This window comes from Onychostruthus taczanowskii, unplaced genomic scaffold (assembly GCF_017590055.1).
Source record: "Onychostruthus taczanowskii isolate IOZ18803 unplaced genomic scaffold, ASM1759005v1 scaffold38, whole genome shotgun sequence".
NCBI classification, from domain to species: domain Eukaryota; kingdom Metazoa; phylum Chordata; class Aves; order Passeriformes; family Passeridae; genus Onychostruthus; species Onychostruthus taczanowskii.
This window is the reverse complement of record NW_024501237.1, coordinates 397,521-416,304: the sequence shown is the minus strand read 5'-3', so window position 1 is coordinate 416,304 and position 18,784 is coordinate 397,521. Positions and strand designations below refer to the sequence as shown.

Genomic DNA, 18,784 nt, shown 5'->3' with positions numbered 1-18,784 from the left:
GCTTGAGCAGTGGGTTGGCCCCAAGGACCTCCAGAGGTCCCTTCCACCTCAGCCAGTCAGATTCTGTGACTGCTGGAAGAATAAAGGCCAGTTCGTGCCTGGCACTGGCCTTGCTGTGCTGCAGCTCCCCTGGGAGCCAGGCAGGCCCTGCATGGAGTCCAGTCAGGGCTCCAGCCCCTCCAGGCAGTGGGGCTGAGCTTTGCCTGTGGGTGCAGCCCTGGTGGGAGGTTCCTCACCTGCCCGGCCTCCCTTGTGCCTTTTGCAGTGTTCCTGACGGGCAGCGACCGCATTCCCATCTACGGCATGTCCAGCCTGCGCATCATCATCCAGTCGACGCCCAGCGGGGAGCAGTACCTGCCCGTGGCTCACACCTGCTACAACCTGCTGGACCTGCCCAAGTACAGCAGCAAGGAGATCCTCAGCGCCCGCCTCGTGCAGGCCATTGACCACTACGAGGGCTTCAGCTTGGCCTGACCCCGCGGGGCCAGCACAGACTCGTGGATGCTGAGCGACAGAACGATGGCCTTGGGCTTTATTTTTGTAAGGGAATAGATCTGAACTACTTTTTTTTTTTTTCTTTTTTTTTTTTTTTTTTTTTTTTTTTTTTTTGTTTATTTTTTTGGGGGGTGGGTAAATATAAATAATAATAATAATACAGATGATGCAGTCTCATCCTGATGCTGCCAGCATTTTGTGGGGCTTCAGCAGGAAGAGGCTCTTGCTTTGAATTTTTTCATCTACTGAACAAAGCCAGTTCAGTGGGCATTTCTGTTTCCCCTCCAACTTGCATCACTGCCCTCCTGGCAATTCATGGTAGTTTGTTTTTGTTGTCCCCTTACACACACACACTCTTACCTCTTCTTTTAGTTCAGTTGAAATACTTGGATGTCCCTTGCATTGAGGGTATGGTGGAAACAGGACGAAATAGCGATCTCCTCTTTGAAAAGCTGTGATTTCCCCACCACCACCCTTTTTTCCTCCCTTTTTAAATGCAAGCTGGTTCTTGCTTGCTTTGAATGGAAATATCTCCTCTGCCCTTCAGTCCTTGGAGGATGGTACTGGGCTGGGATGTCATTTGTGACCCCAGAGCAATGCATTAGTGATGTTCCATCTTTTTGCACCAGGATGTCTCATGGAAAATATGGTAGTTTACAGAGGTTAGTTTGTTTTTCTTCACTTGTCTTGAATTTTGTTTTCAAGCTTCTCAAGCCTCAGAATCCTTCTGGAGTGGGGTTTGTGTTCAGGCTTGTGGAAGCACAAACCCTGCCTATCACAACAGGTTTCTCTGAATGCCTCCCTTGTGTTGTGTTACTGTCCTGGCAAGTCTGCAGTCTCACTGGGTGGGCGCCTTCTTTTTCCATCCCAACAGCCCTGCTGCTCCAGTACAAGGTGAGGTGGCTGCTTTTACTGCTGCCACCTTTGTCCAGAGGAGCTGTGTGTGTGGATGTGCGAGTGCAGGGTGTGTGGGTGTGGGAGGTGTGTGCAATCTCTCCAGTCTCATCAGGTCAGGTCAAAGAAGATCCCAGAGAGCCATAATCCCATGTCTGGAGATTGGTTTGATCTTTGCAGTTAGGCTTACTTGCTTTGCTGTTTGAGAACAGCCCTCTCACTTGGCAACTGTTTGCCAGGGGGCCTGAAAGACAATCCCTACGAATTAGACTGAACATGTAGAAAAATCTCTACCTAAATCTATCCTGTATGATTGGAGAGCTTTTGTCCTCTTTTCCTCAGTCTCACTGTCCCATTAAGTGAAGTTTGAATGATTTTTCTCCCTTCCCCCCTGCCATTTTTCAGATCTTGATGTAAATCTCATTTTAAGCCTAGGGTGGTTTTGACATTGACTTGTTATTAGGACATAGTATTTATGCACCATGTTCAATTTACAGTATTGAACTTTGCACCTCGTAACAAAAGGTTTTAGGCTTCTGGATTTTTCTTTTTTTTAAAGACGAGCTGTGGGCTACATCGAGAGCTCCCCAGCCTCTTTCTAATGCAGCATTGAAGACAAATATACAATTATATCAAATGTTTATTTTCGATGTGTGTGTACATAGTACAGTATTATGCAATAAATTTGATGTTTAATTCTGATGGGAGTGGTTGCCTTTCCATGTTGGGGAGCAAAGGAGAGGCTGCTCCAGGCACCAGGACTGCCTCTCCCCCTGTCCTGTCTCAGACAAAGGGGAGTCCTGCAAGGAAGAGCTTGGACTCAAGACCAGCCCTCAGTCATTCTATGAATGCATGTCTGGTTAGACACATATATTGCACATATTTATTTGTTTAGGTGGGTGGATCACATGTAGACACAGGAGTATGCACATATCCTCTTATATACAATGAAATGTGTGCACATTACTGTGTGACCTGTATTAGTGTGTAAGGTCTAGCTGCTGTTGCATCTAGTGTATATAGTCTGTATTTTGTATATAGTGGGTTGTGTTATTGTAGATGACACCTATTACGCTACAGAGGTAAGTGTGTATATGTTTTATATATTACATAAATGCAAAATGTGTGTACATTTATATTTATACATCAGATATCTCTTTTCCAGTAGCAAGTGTCAGCCCTGTTCAGCTGAGGAGGAGGAGGCAGGAGGGGCCAGGGCTGTTGAGGACTTTATGAGCCACTTTGAGTTGAGCCATCTTTGGCAGCATCCCACATAGAACAGAAGCTGTCACCAAACACCTGCAGTCAGAATAGTTGTATTTTCTTGTTTCATACAAAACACAAAGCATACACATAATCAATCCATTTATGTTTAAAAGGACACCATGGATTCAGTTTGAAGTTGCTTTTACATAAATCATGTAAACAGAGACCTGAGCCTGGAGTCACTGAGATGTCATTAGCTGGGGAATGCATTCCCAAGTTGCTTTTGTACACCAAATGCAGTCTGAAGAAAAGGGATTATTAACAATTTTTTTTCAGTCAGGCACCCACACCCTACCTGGTGCTGGCTTCTGCACTCAGCCAACCCCAGTATTTGCTATACACCAAGTTATTTGCAAAACTAAGTGGTGTTTGATGTATGTACATATCCATTACTCTAGGAGCTGGTTCCCTGCATGCAGGTGTCCAAAGGGAAGCACAAGGATCGTACACTTACTGACCATACAAGGTCCAGCAGGTTTTCCACTCTCCATGCTGTCAGTGACCATGCAGGTTGGTGAAACTTGACTGCCCTCTCCAAGAGCTGGGGATGTTAATCCACTCCAATCTCCAAGGGCAGGAGCTTTTTCCATGAATCCTCTAAACGCAGGGCACCAAGACATGCAGTGGGTGTGTGGGGTGGGCTGTCCAGTGTGGACTCTCAGAGCCAATTCCTGTGTATTCCACCCCAAGCCAAGGGCCTCTGACACCGCATGCTGTGGCAGCCAAAGGCACCAAAACCTTAGTGAACACTTGAGGGAGAAACAGGAGGAGCCCAGGAAATGCTGCTTGGCCATCGGCACAATTAATTGTGCTACACCAGGCCCACTCTGCTTCATTTACTCCCCTTCTACCACCTCTGGGTTACTTTGTACTTCTCCAGGTAGTGGAATGGCTGCAGACATTTTTTTAACTCAAACTGTAACAATTTTTGTGTCGGTGCCCAGCTCTCACCTTGGCAGCAGCCAACAGCTCCAAAGACAGCTCCTCAGGAGGGAGGATGGCTGGCAGCACTTACCCTCTGAAACTTGCACACACCAAAAATAACAACCAGTGTATCAGCAGAATGATTAAAAGGAAAAATGCTTTAATTTCACTGTCATTAACAGAAACATCCATTATTCAACTGTTTATTCAGGAGTAAACAGAATAAAACCAAATGCAACTTGTTAGAATGACAAGTTTTCCCTCTGTCTTTCACTCCTGCAATCTTATTTTGTGCACAACCCATTCATGGCCAGCATTTGCATTTTAATGATTTATTATACCACAATGTGGTAACACAGACACGTGTCCAAGGTGGCCCCCGTGCATGTGAAGCCCAACAGACCCTACTGGCATCCTTCAGCAGACAGCTTTGTTCTAATGACATGGAAAGAGGTTGTCTTACACTAAACAGCTTATTTATATTACATAAAGTACAATTTTGTGCAATACTTCACACCTTTTTAAAAGCACAGTCTTGTATTTAATGTTCTCCAGTCAGTAATCATTGATGTTGGCACAGACAAATCATCAAACCAAATGCACAGCTCTTGCTTAGATTGACCTGGTGTGGTGGGGCAAGCATAATTTCTGGTTATTTGTGGTCAGTGGGAAGTTAAATCATCTGTATGAGATACAGACAATGTTTTGGTGCTCAGGAGTCCCTCCTGTGCAGTTTTTGGGAGAGGGGAGTCACAGCATGTGCAAACCCAGGACAAAGTTCAGCATTGGCACATGTCTTTCCAGGACTGGAATTCTAAAATTCACTTATTTCTCATAATCTTTTCTAGCAGTTCCCTTCACAAGGAGGCAACTGAAGTTTTGCTTTGTTTTTTTGTCACAGGAAAGGACTTGAACAGTTCAAAAAGAGAGACCTGTTTTTTTGGGGTTTTTTTTTCTTTTTTTTTTTTTTTTTATGTCTTTTAATGTACAGCCTCAATAGGTTTTGTTACTTTTAGTTTTCAAAGTTCAAAAATATAAACTCTCTAAAGTGCATAACTGTGCTTACATTTCATAGAAACTGTCTGAAATTCTAGCAATATACCATGTAAATAGCAGTAACTAAGCATGAGAAAATGCTACAGTCTCATCAGTTTAAAAATAAAATTGACTGTTCCCTACATATCATTTATCAAGACTTGTCAGGGGAAGAACCCAGCTCTTGGGGCTGTCTTAGGTTGCAATGCAAGATGTAACCAAAAGTATCTATTCTGTTACCAGCTGTTAAAACCAGGTCGGGCAGTTTTCTTTTTCTCTTCCACCCCAAGTCCTCCCTCCAGGGGTGTATCTTCCATTAATGGGCCATTGAGTGTCACTCCATGACTGATAAAATTACATCATCCCATTGTGAGACGCTCTGCCCAGGGGGACGAGCCAAGCATTCCTGCCTGGATACAATCTGATTTTTGGAGCACCACAAGCAGCCTTTTTCCATTGGATTCCCAGAGAAGACCAGGCCTATCTGCACCACCACTGGACCTTCAGAGGAAGACTACACCCTTCTACAGGACCCCTGCTTCAACAGAACCACATCCATCACTGCAGGAGAACTGCAGCCACAATTCCAATTGGACTGCTACCAACACCCTGACCCACAGGATGTCAGGTCGTATTCTGACTCAGTGTTTTTGTACTACTGCATTTTAATTTTCCTAGTAAATTGTAGTTCTGACTTGGGGTCTCCCACTGGTTTGCTTTCAAACTATCACAGGGAGTCCGGTTTCTTTCTTTTTGTTCCTTTTTACTTACCGAATTTTTCCCATAAGTTGCTAGGAAACATTAATGACTGGGTTCTTCAGAAGAACAGGGTACTTAAAAACAAAAGACTTGGCCAGCCTTAGAGGAGGAGGGCATCTGGTTCCAATTCTCCTCTCTGGGAGTTTCTCTCTGAGGGGCAGAGATACCGCAAGTATCGGGCAGGTAAAAGATGGGGCTGGGGCAGCTGCTGGCTCTCTGTTGGCTTTGGAGGATGGTCGGAGCTGCTGTTTGGGGAACGGAATTAGCTCCCACTGCTGCCTTCCCAGCTCCCAGCTCTGCTCTGGTCCTGCTTCAGTCTCATGTCACTTCCACCATCACGAGCAAGAAGAAGCTGTTCCTGGGCATGCCCGTGCCCCTGGGCTACCTGCCGGGGCTGGGCCGTGGTGCCATGGGTTTCACCACCTGCTCTGATGTCAGCCCTGCCCACGATGCCAATGACCCTGTGGATAACCGGCACGCCCCGCTGGGCAAGAGAACTCTGGGGGAGCAGATGAAGAAGAACCAGAGAGCAGATGATGATGACAATGGAGATTTGAATGACACCAACTACGATGAGTTCCATGGCTATACTGAGAGCCTGTTCTCAAGCGGCCCCTATGATGATGAAGAAGAGATGCTATTTATGCAGCTTTGGATAAGAGGATGGATGAATGCAGGAAAGAAAGGAGGGAACAATGAGAAAAAGAGGAAATAGAAAAGTACTGTATGGAATGACCCAAAATTCAACAGCAGTTCTCAGACTTGAAACGGAAATTAGCAGAGGTTACTGAGGAGAAGTGGCTGAGTATTCCAAAGACTGGGGATGCCAGGAACAAGTGGCAGAGGAATCCTCGTTATGAGAAGCTGACTCCTGTCCCTGACAGCTTCTTGGCAAAGCATTTGCAGTCAGTGGAAAATCACACTTCTGTGGACCCACGCCAGACACAATTTGGTGGACTGAATACTCCAAACCCAGGGGGAATGACATCAGGCTTGATGACACCTGGGACAGGTGAATTGGATATGAGGAAGATTGGCCAAGCCAGGAACACCTTGATGGATTTAAGGCTAAGCCAGGTGTCAGACTGTGAGTGGCCAGACTGTAATGGACCCAAAAGGATATTTGACAGACTTGAATTCCATGATTCCCACACATGGAGGAGATATCAGTGATATCAAAAAAGCCCGTTTGCTCCTGAAATCTGTCCGAGAGACCAATCCTCATCATCCACCAGCCTGGATAGCATCAGCCCGACAGAAGGAGGTCACTGGCAAACTCCAGGCAGCTCAAAACCTCATCATGAAAGGAACAGAGATGTGCTCTAAGAGTGAGGATGTCTGGTTGGAAGCTGCTCGGCTTCAGCAAGGAGATGCAGCCAAGGCTGTTGTGGCCAAGGCTGTGCAGCACCTGCCACAGTCTGTGCGGATCTATATCAGAGCAGCGGAGCTGGAGACACATCCATGCCAAGAAAGGTGTCCTTAGGAATGCCATTGAGCATGTTCCAAAGTCGGTACATTTGTGAAAAGCAGCTGTGGAGCTGGAGGAACCTGAGGATGCCAGGATCATGTTGAGCCATGCTGTGGAGTGCTGTCCAACCAGTGTTGAACAGTGGCTGGCACTGGCAAGGCTGGAGACATATGAGAACGCTCGTCAAGTCTTTAACAAAGCCCAGGAGAATATCCCAATGGATTCATCACATCTGGATTACTGCTGCCAAACTGGAAGAAGCCAATGGAAATACTCAGATGGTGGAGAAAATCATTGACAGAGCCATCACATCTCTTAGGGCTAACGGTGTGGAAATCAACAGGGAGCAGTGGATACAGGATGCTGAGGAATGTGATAAAGCTGGAAGTGTGGCCACGTGCCAGGCAATCATGAGAGCTGTGATTGGGATTGGCATTGAGGAAGAAGATCAGAAACACACCTGGATGGAAGATGCAGGCAGTGTTGCTCATAATGCCCTGGAGTGTGCCCAAGCCATTTATGCCTATGCCTTGCAAGTCTTCCTGAGCAAAAAGAGTCTGTGGGCTGCGAGCAGCCAACTTTGAGAAGAACCATGGAACCAGGGAATCCTTGGAGGCTATTTTGCAGAGAGCTGTTGCTCACTGTCCCAAAGCAGAGGTGCTGTGGCTCATGGGAGCCAAATCCAAGTGGCTGGCAGGAGATGTGCCAGCAGCCAGAAGCATCTTGGCCCTGGCTTTCCAGGTCAACCCCAAGAGCGAGGAGATCTGGCTGGCTGCTGTGAAGCTCAAGTCGGAGAACAGTGAGTATGAAAGAGCGAGGAGGCTGCTGGCAAAGGCTCGCAGCAGTGCCCCCACAGCAAGGGTGTTCATGAAGTCTGTGAAGTTGGAATGGGTGCTTGGGAATATTGCTGCAGCCCAGGAGCTCTGTGAGGAAGCCCTGAAGCACTATGAGGGCTTTCCCAAACTGTGGATGATGAAAGGACAAATTGAAAACAAAAAGAGCTGGTAGAGAAAGCACGGGAGGCTTATCATCAAGCACTGAAGAAGTGCTCCCATTCCATACTCCTGTGGCTTTTGCTGTCCAGGCTGGAGGAGAAAGTCAGGCAGCTGACTAGAGCAAGAGCCGTCTTGGAAAAGTCTCGCCTGAAGAATCCAAAGAATCCAGACCTCTGGCTGGAGTCTGTATGCTTGGAGTACGGAGCTGGGCTGAAGAACATTGCTAACAGTGTGATGGCCAAGGCACTGCAAGAGTGCCCCAATTCAGGAATCCTGTGGTCAGAAGCAATTTTCCTTGAAGCGCGACCACAACGGAAGACCAAGAGTGTGGATGCTCTCAAGAAGTGTGAACATGACCCATATGTCCTGCTGCCTGTGGCCAAGCTGTTCTGGAGCGAGCATAAAATAACCAAGGCCAGAGAGTGGTTCCACCGCACAGTGAAGATAGACTCTGACCTGGGGGATGCCTGGGCCTTCTTTTACAATCTGAGCTCCAGCACAGCACAAAGGAAAAACAAAAAGAGGTGAGGAGCACTGTGAGAATGCTGAACCTCACCACGGGGAGCTCTGGTATGATGTCTCCAAGGCCACAGAGAACTGGCAGAAAAAGATTGGAGAGATTCTTGTGCTTGTGGCAGCCAAGCTGAAAAATACATTCTAGAGTGTGCTGGCCTCAGCTGCCTCAGAGGTCTCTGTAGGACTTAACCTGCCCGTTCAGTGACACAGATTTTGAAGGACAGTGTTGGGGGTTAGGTTTCTTTCTTTTTGTTCCTTTTTACTTAGAGAATTTTTTCCCTTAAGTTGCTAGGAATCATTAATGACTGGGTACTTCAGAAAAACAAAAGAAGTGGCCAAGCTCAGGGGAGGAGGACATCTGGTTGCATTTCTCTTATCTGGGAGTTTCTCTCCTAAGGGAGAGATACCTCAAGAATTCAGAAGGTGGAGGGTCGGGCTGGGGCAGCTGCTGGCTAGCTCTCTCTTTTGGCTTCAGTGGAGGATGGTTGGAGATGCTGCTTGGGGAAGGGAAATTGCTGTTGCCGCTGGAGCCCAGCCCAGAGCTGCTTCTTCTTTTCTGGGTGAGCCTCTGCTTGCGAGAGCAGCCACTGAGCTGAGACCTTATTAACACTTACCTCACCAAGAGAGGGACCTGTCCCCATCTGCTCGGGTGCCCGGGATCCTGAGCTCGCCCCTCTCTGCCCTGCTGGGAGCTGTGCCACCTCTGTCCCACCCCTGCTGCCTCTGGCACTGCTCCGAGCTTTCCTGCACGGTGGCCCCTCACCCCCTGTCTGCCCAGGCATCCCGCGGTTCCAGCCACAGCTCCAGAATAGCTTCTGATACATCTCCTCTACCACCCGGGATTTATGTTGATTCCTGCTTGCCCAGCTTGCTGCTTCTGAGAGTCCTGCTGGGACACTGGGATCAGCTGCCCTGGGGGTTTCCCTTCAAAGCACTTTTTAATCCAATCTGTCAGCCCAGTTAACACCCCCCAAGGATCAGAGGAGATCCCATCTCAGGAGATGGGAACTCAGCACCTCTGAAAAGCCAAGCCCTAGGTCAGCACACAAGTCCTCTGGACTGTTTGGAAACACAAAATTCAGTCTTTGCTGGTTTTATATGGAGCAGGCAATTCTGCAAATAATAAAAAACCAAACAAAGCCATCAGTCCCCATCCCAAGTGCTTTCACTAACACATCTCTGCCTTACCCAATGTCCTGGGGTGACTTTATGGTGCCTGTATCCCCAGTCATCTGTTCCATTTATGCTGGGTATTAAGTTCTACACCTTTAAGGCTGGTTCCAAGAGCGAAGGGGGCGGCAGGAGAAGTGCAGTTTGCTATCAGAAGCTGCACTGGCTGCCCTACATCCCGCTCCTGGACTGTGTTGTCTGCAGAATGAGCTCTCTTTTGCTTTTTAGTTAGTTTTTAGCTAGCTGAAGCAGAGAAGTTCCCTAGACTGTGGTTTTTCCTTTTCTTGGAACTGTTCACAACTGCTTTGGACCAAAATCTCAGAAGAACACCGGGAGTTCACGCCTGTGGCCCACCAGAGCTGGGACGCTGCATTCCAGCACCAGAGGGACTGAGAGACACGCAGTGAGCTGAGCTACACCCCACAAAAAGAACTTTCTGAATTTGCCATCACTTCAGAACAACAAGAGGTTTTATTGTTTGATATTGTTAATTTTTTATGTTTGTTGGTGCTTTGCTTGTTAAATAAACAGGTTTTTTCCACTTTTCTCCAAGGACACAATTTCCCAAACCAGTTGGGGCAATTTGCCCTAACCAGGACACCCATCCTGACCAGCAAAGGGACGTGCAGCCCATGACCGCCTTTGGAAGAGTTCAAGGGATCCTGAAGAGACCAAAATAGAAGCAATTTTGGCAAGAACACACACAGCACACATAGCAAGTGAAAAGGGATAAAGTACCCTTACGTAAGTACCACAAACTAAATACAACTATTTGTGAACCCACTTGCCCTTAATAAAGAAGGAAGGGGGAGAAGTTGTTCTGGGAGTTCTTTTGGCTCCTCTGGTGTGACATGCATGAGGCCTGGCTACAACCAACACCGGATTTCATCTTGCTTATTTGGCTTCTGTACATTGGCCGTGATCCCCTGGGGAGCTGAGAAAGCATTACAGAAGTGCCCTCCCTTGGTATCAGGGTGGAGCCTGGCTCAGGGCAGACCAAGGTGCACATAAGCCTCTGGAGTGAGCCCAGGTGTCCCAGGCTGGTGGAACTGTGAGCCGTCAGTGACTTGGTGTCCCTGAACGTGGGGCCTTTTTCTCCTTCAGGCAGCACCTGTTTGACGTGAGCACCTTGTTGGGGGTTAGGTTCATTTTATTTTATTCCTTCTTACCTATAGAATTTTTCCCATAAATTGCTAAGAAACATTAACTACGGGGTACTTTTGGATACTTAAGAAGAACAAATAAGTGGCCAAGCTCAGGTATCTGGTAGCACTTCTCTCATCTCGGGGGGTTTCTCTCCTAGGGGTGGAGATACCCTGAGAACTGGGCAAGTAAAGGAGTGGGGGCAGTGGCTGGTCCCACTCTCTCCCTCTCAGCATCCGAGGATGGTTGAGCTGTTGCTTACTGGGGGAGAATTCACTGTCACTGCCAGGGCCCAGCCCAGAACTGCTGAAAGGCACAGCGCCTACGGCCGAGAGAGGGGCTGGGACTGGGATACTGGGATTTCTGGCTCTGTTTGGTGTTAGTGCTGTGTTGTTGCTGTTTGTTTGTTTTATTATACACACTAGTAAAGAACTGCTATTCCTATCCTCATATCTTTGCCTGAGAGCCCCTTAATTTAAAAAATTATAGTAATTCTGAGGGAGGGGGTATACATTTTCCATTCCAAGGGAGGCTCCTGCCTTTCTTGGCAGACACCAGTCTTTCAAACCAAAACACACCTGAATCAGAAATGAAAGTCCTGGGACACCTGAAAGTCATAAACAAATTTGGAAACAATATATTGTCAAAGCTTGTACTTGAGACAGGTGCCCTTTCCGCAGGCAGAGCACAGCTCTGTGCTCTCACTTCCCTGCGTTATCCTCTGTGCTTCCTACACTGGGAAGAAAAGCCCATCCTCTGCTGCCACCATCAGTGTTGCTGCTGTAGCCCACACAGGGGTGATGTGGACAAAAGAAGAAAATTTAGGTGAGTGAGTTTGTGGGACACCTGTGTGGACTGTTCAGCTTGGGTTCAGGTGTCCGTATCATGATGAAGCACACGTACTAATGGAGTGGGTCTTCCAGATATCCACCACATATTTGACACCAGATATTTAACCAACCACCAACATCCCAAGGGATTCTGACTTAAAGCATTTAAAACCACTTCTCTTCCCTGTTGCCCAAATGTGGTCAGAAGGTCTCAGGATCACCCTCCAAGCAGAACAAGCTGGTAAGAACCTGGCTGCATGGCTCATTTTCTTAACTACCCCAACCATGCAGGTGCTTCCTTCTACTTCAGTTGAATTGGCCATCAAAAACATGGGAAGAAAATTCAACACAAGCCTGGGCAAAACTGCAACTCACACCAGCTCTGCCTGATGATGATCAGGAGATTATTACAGCATTCTCTAGAGCAACAGAAGATGCTGGACTCCAAACAGGTCAAAGTCTGAGCAAATCTTTACTGTAGCTACAAGAGAACAGTCTTGGTGCTGCCTGACCTGTGCCCTAACATGATATTGGTCAGGGCACTTGTCTGTTCAACTCAAATAGAAGCTATTTGATGATTTCATTACTGTTAATCCTATTTTGCCTCTTGCTATGATATCCTGGGAAAAAAGAACAGCATAGCTGGCTTTGATATTCTAAATATTACAGGATCTGTAAGCAAATCAAAACAGAAGGATCCCTTCAGTGCAGTCACTGAGCGCAGTGTTGTGTCTCTTACACTGGCAAACTCCATTTTGGGCATCAGGCCTGGAGAAACAGTGGGCAACAGCAAATGTAGAGAGTTACAGAAATCCACTTTTCTTCCCTCTCCCACCTCTGGGAATGACCCTTCAGTTCTCAGGGAGCTCCTCAGCTCTCCCAGTCAGGCTCCCGCTGCATCCACTTCATGCATTTGTCCGTTTGGTGCTCTCTCCTCTTTGTTTATTGGCAAAAACAATCTCCTCCTTTACATGATCTTGGAGCTAATATCTCTCTTACTGATCAGGACTTCCAGCAGCCTCAGCTTGGCCTTAACCTGCTTGTATTCATTGTACTCTTCAGCCATGGGAGTGCGATCTTCTTTCTGCACATTCCTAGTGGGAGTGAAAGCAGACCATGAAGATTTCTGTAACAGGAGGCCTCCCTCAGCAGCTTCCCTCTGTCCACCAACAAGACCTACAAAGCAGCTACTCTCCCCCACTCCTGATCAGGGAACAAGACCAAAACATTTATCCTTAGAGAGAAAAAACAAACAAACAAAAAAAGGGGCAAATGAGCTGCTCCAACAAAGTGGGGGATGCTTGTGTGCTGAGGCTGAGCACAACGCCACAGTTCCAAATGCAAAATCCTACTTGAAACATGCCCTACTTCCCTAAAATCACCAGCTCTGCAAAACAGCTGGAAAACACTTCAGGAGCCATCTGAGTGTCAGCCTGTAAGCCTGGCAAAATAAAATACAGCCTCCTCTGTCTTAGCACCACAGCACTTACAAACAGGCACACTCATGCAAAATAAAGATGGTATTTGATCATATTGCTCTTGGCTTACAGGAGAATTTTAAATTTTCAATGATTTTACAAAAGCCCCTAAGGATGATGGCTGGTAGCAAGAAACAGACAAGATAATTGAAGAGTATAAATATATGCAAACATTCTATCAGCTCGTTAATGAGGGACATTTTCTTAATAAAAATAAAACAAATTACACTAAGGCAGAAATACTTGATAAAACTAGTGTCTGAATAGCTCACAGATAAGCAAGAATAGGACAGAAATCACTGTCCTATTCTTGCTTAAAATAACTAGGGAAAAATAACCCTAGTTATTTTAAGCAAGAATAGGACAGAAATCACTAGGGAAAAAAAACCTAGTTATTTTAACACTGAATAACTCTTCCACATTCTAAATGTGCTAAAGCAATGATAATGAACGTGAAGAAGAAATACGTAATACTAAATTCAGGTAACTTTCCGTATTTGGAGATCTTAGTAGATGCAAAACAGATTAAAAGTAGCTGAAGAACAAAGAGGCAGCTGAAAAATTGTTACCTTCCATTTTGTCGGAAAAAGTTATCTTCAAAGTCTCTCAATTTTTTTCTGATTCGCTTTTTCTCTTCCCTGACTTCTTGGAGCTGCTCTAACAGTTCAGGGCTGTTGGGTTTAAAGATAAATGAGATTATCCAAATCAAACAAATGCAATAAAAACAGGAAACATACAGTAAACCTACAGATGTTTAATTGTACATATGCCAAGCAGTGGAGCTGCTCCTGGAAGCAGCTCTGGCAGCCTCACATTACTTGAAACAAAAAGCTCTCAATTTAGTGCAGCAAAATGATCATAATCTTAAGCTGCGGCTTCTAAGGAGGTCAAGTGTGCACTTCACAATTTACCACTAACTTCTATGAAACTTATCTTCTACAGATGGGCCTGGGTTTGGTGACTATTTATAGGATCAAATTCAATGGTCACAACTTAGGGCTACCACCCAACATGTGTTTGCACCAGACTTGAAACTAGCAAAGCTAGTTCCGCTTCACCTCTCCAAAACATGAAAAACCTTCTGGAGTGCAGGGTTTTCATAATAAAGGCTTGCCACTGGTGGAGTTACTATTTAGAGATGGAATCCAAAGGTGCATAAGCTAAGTATCAGTATCAGGACAAGGTAGTTTCTTCCCAAACCCTTTCCTATGACAGTCTATTGCATTTAAAAATGAAACATAAAAACTTATGGCTCAGATCATAAATAGAAAAAACCCTAGACACTCTTCTACAAATAAAATGCTATCTCAGCAAGAAATAACTTTTTGTAGTTGCCTGTGAATTCAACATACATGGATGCTTCATGGAGATTTGAAAGCCCCATATCCTGACTGCTCCTAGATGGCATCTTATCATCCACCGGGGAAACAAAGCCGTCAGCATCATCTTCTAGTTGATCCAAGAAGCTGCGCACACTGACATCTGTTTTTATGGTAATTGTGAGATCTGGCTTCACATTACTGTCCTCCTCAGACCCCTCCTCTTCTTCCTACACACAGGGACAGAGCACCCCCACAAGAAGACAGGTTATTGCTTTCCTTCTCAGGAACAGGCTCCTCCTCTCACCACATGCACTCGGGAACAAGAAGTGGAAAGGCAGAGCAAACACTTCAATTGCCAAGCAATACACAGGACACCAGAAGACCATCAGTAAGACATCCTAGAACCAAAGCATGACAGAGAAATTGCCACCACAAACTCAGATTGGTTAAGGAGACCCAGAGCAACACAACTGAGAGAAAAAAATACTTGGGGTTCAGAACAACCTGTTGCTTTGTTTAGTTTGTGAATTCTGACGAAAATGAACCCATTTACAGATGTTACACATATTGTCCAAAGCACACCAGCCATCCTCTGCATTTCCCTGCAAACATTTCCTAGCATAGAGACTGCCAAGTTAAAATGTGGAATTTTCTCTCAAAAGATGTAGCTCAACAGCTCTCTCTAATGGCTGAATTCAAGACCTCAAACGCTCATACAGTGATACCAGTGAGCTCAGATGAGTCTTACAATTATCCAAATGTGGGATATGATTGAGTGTCAAAGGACTGCTGCTGCTAACATGTTCAAACATTAGCTCTGTCAATTTTGCTGGAATACACTAAAAATTGGACTGGAAACTCTGCAGAGTGCAGTTTCCCATTTCCTCAATGCACACTGATGAATTGGTTGTATTCCAATTAAAAAAAAAAAACATTATAGGCATGAGATTTGAAAGTCCCTGCTGCACTTGGTATTCACCAGTTCACTGTGTTCTCAAAAGTAGGGTTTGTCCTGAGACACTGTCCAGAAATAATTTTAATTATCAGGGAACAAGGCCCAGTCTCTTATGTACAGAGACATTTCTACAAGGCAGTTTTCAACCTTAATGTAAGGAATGAGGCTACTTAGAGAAAACAGCAAATGCCAGCATGGACAGTAAAGTATGTATGTATGTGTGTAAATGTATTTATTTTACAGCCATGTAACTCTAGCCAGGAAGGATCTAAGCACATGAATATCTTTAAAAGCTTTTGGGGCTAATATCACTGAAGTCTTCAAGACAAAAATATATTGTAACACTGGGTTTAAAAGCAGACTTGTTTTTGTTTTTGTTTTTTCATGTAATTCCTTGTGAATAGTTCAACTATTCCTGAGAGACTGGTCCCATATTTCGAGTAAAGGGAGAAGGCAACACCAAACCTGGCTTACTCCCATTAAACCCTCAGTGACTTATAAATGCATAGATTTAAATTAAATTATAGTTTGCCCAGAGTTTTCATTTTAACTTAAAGCTCTAGGCTACAATGATACATTGCAAAGCCACAGGCTGAAAATTACAATCAAGACTGAGGCTGGAGGGCAAAAAAAACATTATCTGGGAAGAAGTTTTGAGTAGCAATAATAACAAAAGATACAGAGAAATCTGAATGCATCTTAGGAAAATCTGCAGGGAACTTGTGGAAGTTGAAGCAATATTTAGCACATGATTAGACAAGACCCATTTCTCCAGACATCAGCTGTACAGTTTAAACAGAAAGCACAAACCAGCAGCCATGTACTGTTCTTAAACCCTACCAACAACTCCAGGCTGAACTGGGGAGAGGAGACCACCTTTCACTGCCATTTCCCTGTCCCCAGGTGTGCCACCCTGCCCAGACTGGGGCAGCAGGAGAACATGGATCCTGCTGTGCCATGGAGGAGGATTTGCTAAGTCGGTCTAAGCAGTGAAAGCAGCGCACTTTGCTTTAGAGGAATCTCTCTGGCAACAAAGGAGGAGCTCCCATGCCCTTTTCTGGGAGAGCTCCTGGAAAGAAAGCAAAGGGACAACTGCCATCAGCAATGTGACAAAGCTGCTCCTGGGGACCGATGCAAGGTGTTTTCCTCACAGATACCCTTGAGCCTGTCTTGCCTCGCTGCAGACACAGCGTGCTGCCCGAGCCAGCAAGCAGCTCAGGAGCCAGCCTCCTGCCACAGGAGGAAAAGAAAGTGTAGGAATTTCATTTAGACCTCAGAGCCAACACACTACATCTGGTTGTCACAAGACCTCTGAAATAATTTTGCTCTTAAATACAAAGGAGTGAATTAAAAGGATTCTTAGCCAGAACTCCAACAGAAAAGGCCCTCTAAGGCCTTCCCTCTAAAGTCTCACACAGGAACCTCACTTAAACCTGCAGCAATGCTTACACCTTGAACCAGAATGATCTTCATACACGAGATTCATGTAGCATGCACCTGCTTGGATTGTTAGGCAATCATGAGGCACTCCAGAGTTAAAAATGTTAAATCCCCGGAGTATCCTATCATCGGCACTCCCACAAAGCAAGAATCTTCACCACTTTTCCAACACAACATTCAAGATATTGTACCAAAATGTTTGGTAAGGTCACCTCAAAACACCTTTCAAGTTTTTAGTCAACTGTCCCAAATGCTTCAAGAAAAACTCACCCAGAAACACACAAATACTGACATTGTCAACGGCCTGTCAAATATTTCCCTGCCCATAGTGGACTATGCAGAAGCTAAGTTTTGGGGCCTTTTGCTAATTTCCCCTCCTTACTTCTGAGTGTAGTTCAGTATAAAGCTGCCAGATGCAGCTTCACAGAGCCCCATTTAAGTGTTAATAGGCACATCATGTTAACACGCTTAAGGCTGTCATCCTGATCTTCTGCCAGAAACCCTCCAGGTCTGCATTCCCTACAGGACACTGCTGGACTGGTTTGGTGCTGCCCTGGCACAGCCCCAGCCCGTGCTGGCCATCAGAGATCACTATAACTGACAGCCCTAAGTTCTCACATGGGGTGCAAGTAGAGGTGGAGAAAAATGACATACTAAAACAAAAAAACAGAATCAAACAGAAACACTCCCCACCAGACCAGTACCGCAGATTTGATCCAGCAGTTATCTAGAAAATACTAAGAAGCTCAGTGATCATTAACCAGCTTCCATACAGCAGCTTAACATCTTCAATCTGCAATCTGGTATTAAAGAATATGTGCCTCAAATAGTCCATTATTAATATACAATCCACCGGGCTCAATCACCTCATCTTCAATCTGCAATCTGGTATTAAAGAATATGTGCCTCAAATAGTCCATTAATATACAATCCACTGGGCTCAATCACCTTGGATCTCTAAGTCTGCAGTACTTACATTTAAGCAAGCTCTGGCTGGATAACAGAAATATGACCTAAATGTGCTGAAGCACTCCTCTCCCTTGTTACACTGCAAGGGCACAGAAAGCAAGCCAGGGCCCAGCTCCACGCTGTGTGTCCTGGTCTGCCGTTGGACTTTACTCCTCAGGGGCAGGCCCAGTATCATAGCAATCTTCTCCACCCCAAATTATTACTCCACACAGCACAAGAAGAAACACAACAATGCTGCCATCCAAATCTGACCAAGTATCAACTAGCAGAACCAAGCTAGTCTTACTTCCATCCTCATTAAGTTAAAAATGCCCTGCACAAGGTGGTGAAAAAGAGCCTGGATAAAACAAGTGGAGGGGAGCAGGTAAGGATCCCATAAGTGCCCCGGCTGGCTCCACGTGCGAGGGTTAGTTTTGTGAGAGCTCATTCCTGCCACGGTGCTGTGAGCAAGCCACAGAGCCTGGGAGTGAGAGAAACTACTGCAAAACAAGTTAGTGTCTTTTAAAAGAAAGGAGGAAAGCAAGAAAAAAAAGCAAGGTACATGGGTAACTGTGATTTTTAAAAAAAATTTTTAAGCAAAATAAAATACATTATGTGCAGATGGAGGGGAAAGGAGAAGGACAGGAAAGAATGCAAAGCCAAGGAAACACTGTAGTCTTATCTACAACAAGGGAAGAATTTGATCAGAATTGGCGAGGCTTAAAGCAGCTACTGATTTTTCAGGAGGACACTGCAAAAAAATCAACACTGATAAAAAAAAAAAAATCAATCAACCACTCTGTTTCATTGGTATAAGGGGAAAGTTGATGCAAACTGAGCAATTAGTTAGCAGCTGGAGGTCTTCACCTTTATCTCCTTGAAGAAGGAAGCTGTTTCACCCTCGATAATTGGCTGCAGCAAAGGGCTTCTCCGCTTGCTGGAGGGGGAACCCTGTGACAGGTGTTAACAAGTATGTTACATTGTGAAACCCTTTCTCCTCCACCACCTGCTCTCAGCTCATTCTCACCCACACATTCACTCTCAGCTCATCGCTGGACCACCAGGAGAAATATCTTTCTCAAGGAAGAAAAACAGGCCTGGCAAACCACCTGAACCTTGGGCTGGTTTCTCTCAGGATGTTGCTTA

General features: G+C 45.5%; 2 protein-coding genes and 1 pseudogene across 9 annotated transcripts in view; 2 read left to right on the top strand and 1 right to left on the bottom strand.

Annotated features, from left to right (window-relative positions):
• Window positions 1–2,091, top strand: part of LOC121339944 (probable E3 ubiquitin-protein ligase HERC3) — a 43,431-nt gene extending 41,340 nt beyond the window's left edge. For both annotated transcript variants that reach the window (XM_041412223.1, XM_041412222.1), the window contains exon 25: window positions 266–2,091. In XM_041412223.1, coding sequence (XP_041268157.1) covers window positions 266–474 — 209 coding nt within the window. In that variant the 3' untranslated portion in view covers window positions 475–2,091. The remainder of the gene's footprint in view (window positions 1–265) is intronic.
• Window positions 2,092–3,735: 1,644 nt separating this feature from the next.
• LOC121339820 lies at window positions 3,736–10,079 on the top strand (annotated as a pseudogene).
• A 1,869-nt stretch (window positions 10,080–11,948) lies between these two features.
• Window positions 11,949–18,784, bottom strand: part of FAM13A (family with sequence similarity 13 member A) — a 117,388-nt gene continuing 110,552 nt past the window's right edge. For 6 of the 7 annotated variants that reach the window (XM_041411922.1, XM_041411925.1, XM_041411923.1 and 3 more), the window contains 4 exons: window positions 18,506–18,589; window positions 14,326–14,522; window positions 13,543–13,644; window positions 11,949–12,589 (listed from right to left, as the gene is read on the bottom strand). In XM_041411922.1, the coding sequence (XP_041267856.1) occupies window positions 12,463–12,589; window positions 13,543–13,644; window positions 14,326–14,522; window positions 18,506–18,589 (510 nt within the window). In that variant the 3' untranslated portion in view covers window positions 11,949–12,462. The remainder of the gene's footprint in view (window positions 12,590–13,542; window positions 13,645–14,325; window positions 14,523–18,505; window positions 18,590–18,784) is intronic. The other variant, XM_041411924.1, reaches the window with a different exon arrangement.